Source organism: Garra rufa, chromosome 1 (genome assembly GCF_049309525.1).
Source record: "Garra rufa chromosome 1, GarRuf1.0, whole genome shotgun sequence".
Lineage (NCBI taxonomy): Eukaryota > Metazoa > Chordata > Actinopteri > Cypriniformes > Cyprinidae > Garra > Garra rufa.
Window position 1 is genome coordinate 27,699,084 of NC_133361.1, and position 13,865 is coordinate 27,712,948.

A 13,865-nucleotide genomic window follows, 5' to 3' on the forward strand; every position below is an offset into this window, starting at 1 on the left:
GCTAAAGTTCTCCAATCCTGTTCAGATGAAAAAACAAACGTATCTTGGATGGCCTGAGGGAGTACATTTTCAGCCAAATGTTTAGGGCAATTATTGGCTCTCTAATTTATAATTTGAAAGCTGTTGTTTAAAAATATAACAAAACATCAAGTTATGTTAATTTTATCAGGGAAATCAAACAATAAACTGTTGTTTTGACACTCTTTAATGTAGTGTGAACCAGAATAGCTGTTCAAACATGTTGGACATACTGCTTTCTTCTTTATATCCTGCATCTTTAGTGCAAGTTACAGCATGAAAAATACATGTGGGTTTGTTCAAAGATATGGATAATTTAAAAGTATCATCTATTGCCCAATCTGTTTTTAAAACATTTACCTCAATAAAAGTCCAGTGTCCATAGATCATAGGAAGAAAACTGAAATATTTTAAAATATATGTGCTATACATATATATATATATATATATATATACATATATATATATATATATATATATATATATATATATATATATATATATTTTTTTTTTTTTTGTATATAAACATAAACTGTCAATGATGTTGTAAACATTTAAATGTACACTAGCTGTAAATAGTTTTTGGACAGTAGATGTCTCTTCTGCTCACCAAGCCTGCATTGATTTGATCCAAAGTACAGTAAAAACTCTTAAATATTTTTATGATTTAAAATAACCGTTTTCTATTTGAATATATTTAAAAATGTAATTTATTCCTGTGAGCAAAGCTACTTTTTCAGCATCATTACTCCAGTCTTCAGTGTCACATGATCCTTCAGAAATCATTCTTATACGCTGATATGCTATGATGAATATTTTAAACATTTAAGTAATTTTTGAATGAATAGACAGATTCAAATATCAGCATTTATCCAAAATAATAAGCTTTTGTACCATTATACACACTGCCATTCAAAAGCTTGGCATCGGTGTAAATGTTTTTTGGGAAGGAGAAAGAAAATATAGAAATGAATATTTTTTATTTAGCAAGGATGCTTTAAATAAATCAAGTGATGATAAAGACATTTATATTAAAGACTTCTATTTCAAATAAATGCTGTTCTTCTGAACTTTCTATTCATCAGAGAAACCTAAAAAAATTTACTCAGCTGTTTTCAACACAATAATAAAAATGCAGCAAATTAGAATATTAGAATGATTTCTGAAGGATCGTGTGACTGGAGTAATGATGCTAAATATTCAGCAGTCGTGGGTGGGGCTTCAAAATCAAAATAACTTGATAATCGAAACTGTTTAGGTTTTTTGGGGATTAAAAAAAAGAGTGAATGGATTTTTATCATTGTAGGGTGGTTGTGTTCACACACTGCTATATAAAAGTACATTTTTCATCCGTTGTCTCCTTTAAAAACATAGGGATGTATAGTTAAATATATCAGCCCTTTTGTGTGTTACTTTCAGGGACATCTTCAAGGTGAATGGTTATAAGAAAGCAATAAAAAGTAAACTCTTAGTCAAGTTCAAATGTGTTGACTGTGGTTAATACCGGTGTCCGAGTCTGAATCGGAGCGGTCCAGGCCTCCAACACTGCTGACGATGTTCAGCAGATGAATCGCAGTCCAGGCGAAAGGCATGCGGAAACGACCCAGTCTAGTGCACATCTGTTCGGCCTGAGTCCTCAACTTCTCCAGCTTTTCCTTATGCTGCACATATACACACACAGATGTGAAAACCACCGAATCATTTTAGAATAACCATCTGGGTTAAACAAAGTCCTGTATAAAGGTAATGGGTGAGCAGCATTTTCATGCCATTTCAAACAGACGAAAAAAGCAACTTGGCAGCAGAGTTATACAGTGACAGTCACTGGATCCAGCATCTACTGGACCTTGCTCATATTGAAAAAGATTAACAAATATTGCAGCAGTACAGATCAAATTGAGAAACCCACAGAGGATAACATAACCATGCCAGATGTGTCTGATGAAATACAAACGTAAAAACCCTCACGTAAATGTTCACTCGTACCTTAGTTGAGTCTGATTCCTTCATAACCATGTATGGCTCACAGCATTCGCCGATGTCTCCTTGCTGAAGGACTTTCTCCAGCTGAAACATGAATACAGCAAAACTTTACAATAAGGATATCTGGGGCATGATGAAACTGTCATATGTGCATTTATTTGATTAGATATTTCTATTTGAATATATTTTCAAATGTAATGTATTCCTATGATGGCAAAGCTGAATTTTCAGCATCATTACTCCAGTCTTTAGTGTCACATGATGCTTCAGAAATCATTCTAATATTTGCTGCTCAATAAATATTTTTTATTTTTATTAATGTTGAAAACACTTTTCACTGCTTAACATATTTGTGGAAACTCAATACAGAAGGATGCAGAATGTATTTAAAGAAGTCTCTTCTGCTCACCAAGCCTGCATTTATTTGATCCAAAGTACAGCAAAAACAGTAAACTTTGAAATATTTGTACAATTTAATATCATTTTCTATTTGAATATATTTGTAATTTATTCCTGTGATTTCAAAGCTGAAAGCATCATTAGCATCATTACTCCAGTCACAATCCTTCAGAAATCATTCTAATATTCTGAGTTGCTGCTCAAAAACATTTATTGTTATTGTATTATTATTATTATTATGTTTAAAACAGCTGGTTCACATTTTTTCAGGATTTTTCAGCATTTATCTGAAATAGAGATCTTTTGTAAGATTAAAAATGGCTTTATCATAACTTTTGATCAACTTAAAATAAAATAAATAAAAATAAGTATAAAATAAAAGTATTTTATTTCAGATAAATGCTTTTTTCATCTTTCTATTTATCAAAGAATCCCGAAAAAATGTACTTAACTGTTTTAAATATTGATAATAATAATCATATAAATGCAGGCTAGATGAGCAGAATATACTTCTTTAATAAACATTAAAAATCTAACTGTTCAAAAACTTTTGACTGGTAGTGTTGCAAGGACACAATAAATTGACCAAAAGTGACAGAAATATTTTGTAACATTATAAATGTCTTTTCTATTTTAAATATATGCTGTTTTTTAACCTTCTATTCATCAACAAAATAAAAAAAATAAAAACGTATGGTGAATAATATTTAGAAGCAAATACAGTTTTCAACACTAAAAAAGTAAGAACCATAATTAACAATTAAGCCCCAATAATAATTAATATCTACATTTCTACATAATATGGTCTGACTTTATTCAACTCACAACTATAGATACACACAATCTGACTAAACTAATAATACACAAACAATTGTACTGTCACGTTTGTATTAAATATATATACTTTTCCTGAGTAATCATTCAAAGTACAGGGTGGAGAAAGTACGTAAAACCTTGAATTTAGTATCTTTAAATCACCCTTTGACAGCAAAACCTCAACTAAATGCTAGAGACTAAATCTAAAGACTTTTGACCAATTTTTGAACCATCCCTGCCAACAAATCTGTTACAGTTTATCAGGATTTATGGGTTGTCTTCACAGCACAACCCTCTTTAGGTTATGCAACAGAATAAAAAATGGCTTCAGAATGAAGGTCAGGACTCAGGAAAATGTGCATTTTCTTCTTTTTAGTCATTCTTAGTATTACTTATGTGATTTGGCTCCTCTCTAAAGCTTTAAAGCCTGACTCCTGTAAAATGTCTCGATAAACTTTAAAATATATTGTCGAAATCAGTCAACTGCTTGCTATTTTTCTGGAAACGGGGTTTCATTTTTATAGGATTCTTTAATGAATTGAAAGTTCAACAGAACAGCATTTATTTAAAATTGAAATCTTTTTTAACGTTACTTTTGAGTGTCCATGCGGAGTAACAATATTTAGGGCCACTGAAAAATTGTTGACACAAAATCTACCAAAAAAAAAAAAACAACCTCACTGTTCTGACCTGGAGTTACTCTGTCCTACTCTGACCTTCTGTACCCTCTAAAGGACATGTGGCACAGCGCCCCCTGCTGGTCATACCTTAATGACTAGGAAGATGTCAGGAGATGGGTATGTGATGGAGAAGATAGCAGATCGGGCCAGTGTGCAAATGGCAACATGTGGATTGTGGGGTCGGAGCAAGGTCTTCATCTGATCAGAGTTCAGGTCAAATTGAAAATCCTCTGAAATCTGAGCACGGATGTGAAAGGGAAACAACATGAATGATAATGATCTCATCAGTGATTTACAGGAACCACATACTTTTTAGTAACTACCCCAAATATTTTAAAGTTAAGACGACATAGTCATACCTTTTTCTTTTCTCTGACGTCATAGAGAGCCAGTGATCCAAATATTGGCTCGATTTCAATCTCAAATCTAGAAGAACAACCACAGCAAGTCAGATTACACTGCGGCAGGCTTAACTGTTCAGGGTGGATGTGAAAGCAGTGGTTACAAGGTGTGTTACATCGCAATCAATGAATACAGTCACCGACTGAAGAATAAAGGGCCGTTTACACTGACAGCAGTTTACAGTGACAAAGAAGTTATTTTTGACAATATAACTTGAGGAAATACCCATTTAGCAGTAGAGGTATGCGATAATGACAAAAAAAATGATATATCATTATTTTCTGGAATTTTGTGTTATTGTGCTGGTACTTTGGCAGGTTTAGGACTGCCATGGACAGCTGACTCCTAAAGTTTTTTGATGTTCTTCATATTCTGTGCAATGATTAGTATAAAATTTATCAAATTCAAGGAATTAATGTTTGTCTACAAAACCACCACTGCGTCAGCACCCCTTTACCTAAATTCATTACTTCAGACTTATGTGCCCACTAGAAGCTTGCATTCTGCAAGTGAATGCCGCATTATTATGCCACCCCAAAAAGGCACAAAATCACTTTCACGGACTTTCACATTAAATGTGCCCTTCTGGTGGAATGACCTGCCCAACTCAATCCGAACAGCTGAGTACCTAGCAAGGATCGGCTAAAAACTAGGGCTGTCCCCGACTATGAATTTTCATAGTCGAATCAGAATTTTCGAATCTTTCTATAGTCGACCGATAGTCGAATCATCTAGGCCTATGTGTGTGTGTGAATGGGTTGGGAGGGGCACGACACTATAGTCAGCAGGAGGGTAAAACAGTTATTTTATTTTATTTTACACACTGCACACAGCAACAACTTTTAATAAAGCGACCAAAACTGCCTGCCAACTGACAGACGAACTTATTTAGGTTTAAATAAAAACACAGAATGCGTCTTTTAGTTCTAAAAACGCGAGGCGCACAGCACTGCCTTTTTTGCTAAGCAACGACCGAAACAGCTGTCCTGTCAGTCAAATCAAAGGATTATAGCGCGAACGCTCTAAAATCTTAGTTTTTTGCTGTTAAGTAAACTGTCATATTAGCAGAAACCCTAAATAATACAGCTCCTGGTTACCCACGACAGACACCAAAGGTTTCTCCTCCATTTCTTGCAGTTTCCGGACTTTTTAAGCAACGGTAAACTTTCGCCACCACAACAGAAGGCCCGCCTCTCCATTCATTCGATTGGACAATGGAAAAGAACGCGAATGACGTTGGGCGTTTTTCCGCTCAGAGTTGATTTTTTTTTTTTCAACTTCAGGCGCTCTGAGCGCTCCTGCAAAAACGCGAGGCGCGGGGGGCGCATAAACAGAGCGCAGAACGCTCACTGCCAACAGAAAACCATTCAAAAGAGGCGCCTCCAACTGCAAAAACGCGTTCGGTGTGATCGCCGCCTAATCCCTGCCGTCAAGATGGTCCGCATCTCATCATGGATCAGGGCAAGTGAAAATTAAATCTGTCACAGGGGTGGTTAGATTTATTCACAAACACGTTAAAAATATTTATTGAACGCTTCTTTCTTTTCACTTTTGTTTTTACTGCATTATCATAATCAAAGGCTGTATATAACGTAATATAACCGTACAAAACCAGTAGTTCTGTGTGCAATTAGACATTGAGCACCCCCATATTGCCAAAATGGTATGATGCTCGTTTCACCCGCGAAGATTCGACTGTGAGATCGGTGGTCGAATCAGGCTCCGCATATCGATGCATCGAATCTTCGACTATTCGGGGACAGCCCTACTAAAAACACATCTCTTCCATCTTTATTTGACTCTCCAACTCTAGCATCCTCTATTCTAATTCTATTCTATTCTTAAAAAAACAAAACAAAAACAAAACAACTTACACTAGCTTCTATCTATCTATTTTTAGGCCTCTAACACTAGCTTGCCTTTTCTTTTTTTATTATATCCATTTTCTTTTTATTTATTATATAATACAACAAAACCTTGATATGTGTACTGTGTTAGGCTAAATGAGACTTGTCATAGCACATTTTATTGATCTTTTGTCGATTTTTTTGTTTCCATTGTCCTCTTTTGTAAGTCGCTTTGGAAAAAAGCGTCTGCTAATTGTCTAAATGTAAATGTAATATGCAAGAAATAAACATTTTTACTTTTATAATATTAGTTACCTTTATTAATTTACCTTTATCAAATTCTTAAATTTAATCAATAAATTGAAATATTAAGACACTATAGGACTGCTACCAATTAAATTAAATTAGTATTAACAATATTTGTGTATGCAATGCAGAGGTGGCACCGAATCTGCATCTGAAGCGGCATTAGGATGCATGCATTTACCTGCAGTAACAAATGCATAATTAATGTTTTGATGTTAAAAAAAAAGTTGAATACTGTTATTTGAAATGATTTCAGAGAAAAAAGGGAAAATATACTTATAAACCTAAAATTGTCAGTAGGTGGCGGCAAATCACTGCATGAGTGAGTCGTTGAAACTTTCATTCATGTGATTCGTTCAAACAGCTGATTGATTCAGTAATGAAGGCCAAAACAGTTCTGCTGTGGCTTTGTTTGAAATTATTTTCGTTTGCAAAACCGGGAACTTCTGTCTTAGAAGTGAAAAGCGTGAACTCTCAATGTGCTCGTACAGAAATGTATGCCTGCACTCTCTGGGTGTGTTTTTGCTTGTTTTTTGTCGATAATGTCAAATTCCATATCGTTTAAACCACAATTACGATATTATCGTAGATGATACACTGCCAGTCTTTGGACAAAAAGACGTTTTTTAAAGAAGCCTCTTATCACTAAGCCTGCATTTATTTGATCCGAAGTACAGCGAAAACAGTAAAATTCTGAAATATTTTTATTACTTAAACTTGTTTTCTATTTGAATGTATTTTAAAATGTAATATATTCCTGTGATTTTAAAGCTGAATTTTTAGCATCACTACTCCAGTCACATGATCCCCTTCAGAAATCATTATAATATTCTGATTTGCTGCTTAAAAAACATATATTATTATCATTGTTGAAAACAGCTGAGTAGAATTTTTCAGCATTTATCTTAAATAGAAATCTTTTGAAACATTATAAATGTCATTATCACTTTATCAATTTAAAGCATCCTTGCTAAACAAAAGTATTAATTTCTAGAATTTCTTTCCCCCAAAAAATAAAACTAATAATATATATACACTGACTCCAAGATTTTGAATAGTATAGTGTATAATGTTACAAAAGCTTTTTATTTCAGATAAATGCTGATCTTTAGATCTTTCTACTCAACGAATCCTGTTTTAAATATTGATAATAATAATAATAATAATAATAATAATAAATGTTTATTTAAAAAAATCAGCATATTAGAATTATTTCTGAAGTATCATGTGACATGAGAAGACTGGAGAAATGATGCTGAAAATTTTAGCTTTGATCACAGGAATAAATTACAATTTAAAATATATTCAAATAGAAAGCAGTTGTTTTAAATAGTAAAAATATTTTACAATATTTTGCTGCATTTCGGATAAAATAAAGACAGGTTTGGTGAGCAGAAGAAACTTAAAAAAAAAAACATAAAAAAATCTTACTTTCCAAAAACTTTCGACTGGTAGTGTATATATCGCACACTCCTACCCAGCAGTGATGAAAACACAAAAAACAAATAATTTTCTCAGTCTCTTATTTGTTGTTTTGATTTTCTGTTAGCAGTTTTTTTTTTTTTTTTTTTTGTCATTCTGCAAACACTAATTTTCAATTCCGCCTGCTGTTTTTCAACAGGTTTTGTAATATGACCAACAATATGACCAATAGAACGACTGCATGATTGAATGGGGAGGTTGAGAGCCTTACTTGAGCGACAAACACTTGACCATGATCCTCTGGCCGCTGTGCTCTTTGGGCACCTCTGGGATGGCGCACCTCTCGACGGCCTCGTCCTGTCAAACACAAAGAACTGTCATCATGACTACGGCTCAGTCAGCGCCATGGCAACGTTTGCTCAGTCATCAGAAACAATGTGTACGCAGACATAAAGCGAGAGGATGAGCAGCGGCGGTGCGGAGGAGCAGGAGACGGAGGAAAGACAAAGAAGATGTTCGACAAGATCAAACAAAATCGCAGATGGATCATCAGAGAGACGTCTCTGCTTTTGAACTTCAGTTGTTTGACAGCTCTCCTACATAAAAGTGTTGAGCGTTACTCATCGTCTCCTACACAGAAGACTCTACTTTCCTTTTCTACTTTGTTTTGCACATAGTCCTGAACTTTCTGTATCAAACAGTCTGTAATGATTTCAGACCTCATCTGGTGCGGGGTAAAGTCCCAGCAGATCAGCGTGGCGGCACTGCTGACGGTTTTCAGCGTTGCGGCGGTCCATGTCCTCCGCAGCCGTTCGCTCCAGTACAGAAGGCAGCAGTGCATCAGGAGTAGAGTTTTTCAGGTCAAATATACTGGAGGCCCAGCTCCCCCGCGGTGTGTCATCCAGCGACACTGAGTGCCTCTTTGAGTCATCCTGCCACAGACAAAACTCTGAATTAGGAGAACCCTTCTGAAAATAACAATGACATGTTTATTATGACCATTAAAGTAACTGTTTATCCAACCAATTTCTTAATGATCATGTATCCCTGTATATTTATCAATTTATTCAGATGTAATAAAACAAAATAAAATAGCTTGACAGACCATTTCACCATATAATATACAGTTAAGGTCAAAAGTTTACATACACCTTGAAGAATCTGGAAAATGTTCATTTTTTTAGCAAAATAAGAGGGATCATACAAAATGCATGTTATTTTTTTTTATTTAGTACTGACCTGAATAAGATATTTCACATAAAAGACGTTTACATATAGTCCACAAGAGAAAATAATAGTTGAATTTATAAAAATGACCCTGTTCAAAAGTTTACATACACTTGATTCTTAATACTGTTTTGTTGTTGTTGTTGTTTTTTTGTTTAGTGATAGTTGTTCATGAGTCCCTTGTTTGTCCTGAACAGTTAAACTGCCTGATGTTCTTCAGAAAAGTCCTTCAGGTCCCACAAATTCTTTGGTTTTTCAGCATTTTTGTGTATTTGAACCCTTTCCAACAATAACTGTATGATTTTGAGATCCATCTTTTTACAACTGAGGGACTCACATGACTCTATTACAGAAGTTTCAAACGCTCACTGATGCTTTAAAAGGAAAAATTATGAATTATGAGCCTTTTTGACTTTTTGAATTTAAAGATCAGGGTAAATTGAACTTACTTTGTCTTCTGGGAAACATGTAAGTATCTTCTGAAGGGCAGTACTTAATGAAAAAATATGATATTTAGGCAAATAAGAAATACTTGCACATCTTCATTCTGTTCAAAAGTTTTTACCCCATCTCTTAATGCATCGTGTTTACTTCTGAAGCATCAGTGAGTGTTTGAACCTTCTGTAATAGTTGCATATGAGTCCCTCAGTTGTCCGTAGAGTGGAAAAAATTGATACCAAAAGCATACAGTCATTGTTGGAAAGGGTTCAAACACACAAAAATGCTAAAAAAAAACAAAAAAAAACTGAAGGATTTTTCTGAAGAACAGCAGGCAGTTTAACTGTTCAGGACAAACAAGGGACTCATGAACAACTATCACAAAAAAACACAGCTGTGAATCATTCAGGTAACAACACAGTGTTAAGAATCTGTGTATGTGAACTGAGAACAGGGTCCTTTTATAAATTCAACTATTATTTTCTCACGTGGACTATGTAAATGTGAAATATCTTATTCAGGTCAGCACTAAATAAAAAAATAACATGCATTTTGTGAGATCCTTCTTATTTTGGTAAAATAATCAACATTTTGCAGATTCTGCAGGGTGTATGTAAACTTTTGACCTCAACTGTATATATATAGTGACAGCTATGACAGCAAATAATTGTGTGAAGTAAAGGGAACATGACTGGAAAAAATCCTGTCACTCAAATGAGCACCATGGCTCAATGTATTTCCATTGGGCCACATCTCCAACCACTATTGCGATTCCATGATTCCATTGCAACCATTTACTGTTTTACTTGTCAGACAGTTACCTGCTCATCCTGCCGATCAATGGCAGCCTCATCCAGCTCAAAGGTTTGTTTGATGAGTCCTTTCTGTTTCTCCCGCTGCCGCTCAGAGTTATGAGGCGTCTGTGTTGTGCTGTATCGCTGATACCTGAGAGACCACAAAGCAGCATGTTTCCACTTTCTAAACAACATGTCCTCCAGCAAGCATTTATGCTGCACAGTACCAGTCAAAGCATTAACACACAGAGACACACTCAAACGATGTTTATTATAAACTTGAAACCTTTTGGTTTAAAGGCTTTAAAGCAGAACCTCTTTTATGATTCTAAACAGTTTTGTACACAACATAAACTGAGTTTTTTTTGGTCAGTAAATAATTCCCATAAATCAATTGGTGCTATTTCACAGCTCTGATGATTTTACTATTACTCTAGGTAGTAAAGGTCCAAACTGTCCAAACTTTTAAGCGTGTATTTTTTTAGTCAAAGCTAAAAATGCAGAAAGGAAGAATACTCACTTCCTCTGGATGATGAGCCAGTCGTCGGTGTAGACCCCCAGGGCATCCCTCACTCTGGGGTCCAGCGAGCTATCAACAGTGAGTGCAAAAAGAGATAACGTCAAACCCCCAGATACCCACAGCGCACTTACAGGCAGCATGGCACGGTTTAAGCAAGATGATGAGATTACCTGATTAGCAGGGAGGGTGTGAGGAAGGGCAAGGGTCATTATAGTGTGGCGTGTGTGTTTGTTTGTGTGTGCGATGAGCGACTCACTCCTCCTCTGGGACGGGCGGCTCTATCGTGGTGCACTCTCTCTCCTGCAGCAGCAGCTCCAGGTCATCACTGGGGAACTCCAGCAGCTGTCGGAGGGGTCCAGGCTCCGCTCCTGGCGGATGGCTGCTAACGTACTCCTCATAGTCCACTGGCTCCACTACCTCGGTCAAAGGCACCTAGAAAAGTACACGCCACCACGTTGAAAATTAAACCAAAATTACTGAATATAGAGACCTATGATTTCCCCAATGCAGAAAACGCAGATAGAATCACAGAATTTAGTCATAAAAACTAAATTTACTGTATAAATGTCACAGAATTTGTCAAGTTTGTATTGGATTGGATGGATACGCCAAAAGTAGGTCAGTACACTTAAATCAAAATGCGATAAGGACTAATGTCTGTGAATATTAAGCCGCAAAAATACAACTTTAGTATGAACCCTGTATGTTCTGCATCTATCTGTGTGAATGAATGCTGCAGAAGCGCGTTTTCATTTACTACACACATACTGAAGCATGCCTGACGCTCGCAATGTTTTCAACCTCTGCCGCCTCAATATATGAGTACATGAGCACATGAAGAATCTCTAGAACTGCTCTGAGAGTCACTTTATGAGCATTTTACCATTACTTTTGAGAAAAACTATTGTTATATCATATACAAACATTGACTTAAAGGTTTTCACAGCAACCTGTCAAAATAAAAGTTTGGTTTTACTTGACGAAATTGTGACAGAAATTTTACTTCATGTAATTATAGTACTACTGGTACTAATAAAATTATTTTTAAAACATTATCTTTAAAAGGAATATTTACCAGAATTTATTTAGCAGAAAATTTTAAATACACAACACAGTATTTGTGAGAAACAAAAAAACAATAATAAATTATTTGTTCTTATAAAAAAAATTATAAAAAAAAAAAAAACTAACTAAATAAAACATATTTCATATTCATAGGGTCTTAATTTATTTTTTGGTAAACTTTTAATAAATTGCTGTTTAACATTGTACGTTTCATGATTTCAATTAAATACACATACGTTTTGGTGAATAACATTTAATTTAACCATTAAAAGTGTCGAATAAAAAAATTCCGAAAAAAATAAAATTGAAATCGTAGGGCCCTATGAATACCTGTGGGGACCCTATGCGAATACCAGTGCAATTACTACATTCTACATTAAACTTCTATATCTGAAGATTTGTTTACTTTAATATTATGATCAAATTCAAATCACATTTTTTTTTCCAGGATTCTTTATTGAATTATAAAGTGAAAACCAAAACAGCATTTATTTGATAAATAAATCTTTGGTAACATTATTAATGTCTGCACTGTCACTTTTTATACATTTTTGATCAGTGCATCTTTGCTCAATAAAACATTTTTTTTTGCTTTCAAATATTACCAACCGCATGATTTTGAAAAGTAAATTACATTTATTTATTTTATTTAACTTTATCCCCAAATTCAGTAAAGATTTGGTACCAAATTAATAATTCATACTACAATGAACTCTTTTTAATTCTTTGTAATATGAGCCACTCATGCAGTTATCTACCTGCTGTTTGCAATATGGATACTTGACTGTAATTTAACTACTCTACATAGTAAGACACTTGTAGCTTATTAAGTTACAGTTCCACAGTTACCAAAACTGCATAAACAAACAAAAACACTACAAGGAAAACTTCAAAATAACCTTGTGTTAGGGGAAAAGAAAGGGAAGTGATTGTGGCTTGTGGTCATTTCCACTTCCCCTTTTCTCTCCTATCTATAATCTCAAATTTACAGAGGTCCCAAAAATGATTCGGGCACTTTGGTTACACTTAAAAAGTCATGTCACTGCATTAGAGACAACACATTGTGCAAGTCCTTTTCTCAGAACTTATTTTTCAGAGACATTTTTTTTACTTCACTGTGTGAACGTTTTTCTACTCAAGTTCACACAGGTGTCCAAACAGGTATAACCACAGGTGTAGAGAATCACATTATTAACACTATAAACATGATCCACTTTAACAACAAGAAAATGTGCAAACACTTTTGTTTTCATTTTTAACAGTATATCTATTGTCTTTTCATTTGAAACCTAAAGAAATGTGAACATTTGCATGTAAAGTAAGTTGCAAGTGTTTTTTTTTTTTTTTTTTTTTTAGAAGGACGTCGTTATTGTTGTCTTCTTTATTTTTGTCTATTCTCGCAGCTTCGTAAAATTAAGGTTGAACCACTGATTTCACATGGACTATTTTAACAAAATCCTTACTGCCTTTTTGGGCCTTGAACGTGGTAGTTGTGTTGCTGTCTACTAGGGCTGCACGATATTGGGAAATAATTACATTGCGATATATTTTTTTCTTGCGATATATATTGCAATGTGTACAAAATCATTTATGTTCATTGGGTTGTTTTGAACTGCTTAAAAATCAAATAATAATTCAAGAATAATTGGGGTAATTTGTAAGCATTTTCAAAGAATAAAAAAATGTAAAAGTACAGTATAATCAAAACCCTGAATTAAAATACTTTTTAAAGCTTATTTTGGGTAGTTTCATAAACAGTCTGACTCACCTTATTCACTGTCAAATCAAGGCTCTAATATGAAATTAATAATGAATGTTGCTTTTATCCTGATGAAAGGGAAATCAGCTTCTTCTTTCACGACAAACATTAAAAGCTTAGCCAAGATGGAGGAACAGCTGATCATAGCTGTTACAGGGATAACATTTTTTAGCAGCAGAGCTACTGCAA

The 13,865-nt window shown here is 34.5% G+C and overlaps 1 protein-coding gene across 1 annotated transcript in view; it reads right to left on the bottom strand.

Annotated features, from left to right (window-relative positions):
* The window catches only part of dock6 (dedicator of cytokinesis 6), a 68,435-nt gene that overhangs the window by 47,931 nt on the left and 6,639 nt on the right, over positions 1–13,865 (bottom strand). The window contains exons 3-11 of the mRNA XM_073830139.1: positions 11,109–11,284; positions 10,853–10,921; positions 10,360–10,483; positions 8,593–8,805; positions 8,145–8,230; positions 4,256–4,322; positions 3,984–4,133; positions 2,005–2,085; positions 1,511–1,679 (exon numbers count right to left, since the gene is read on the bottom strand). Coding sequence (XP_073686240.1) covers positions 1,511–1,679; positions 2,005–2,085; positions 3,984–4,133; positions 4,256–4,322; positions 8,145–8,230; positions 8,593–8,805; positions 10,360–10,483; positions 10,853–10,921; positions 11,109–11,284 — 1,135 coding nt within the window. The remainder of the gene's footprint in view (positions 1–1,510; positions 1,680–2,004; positions 2,086–3,983; positions 4,134–4,255; positions 4,323–8,144; positions 8,231–8,592; positions 8,806–10,359; positions 10,484–10,852; positions 10,922–11,108; positions 11,285–13,865) is intronic.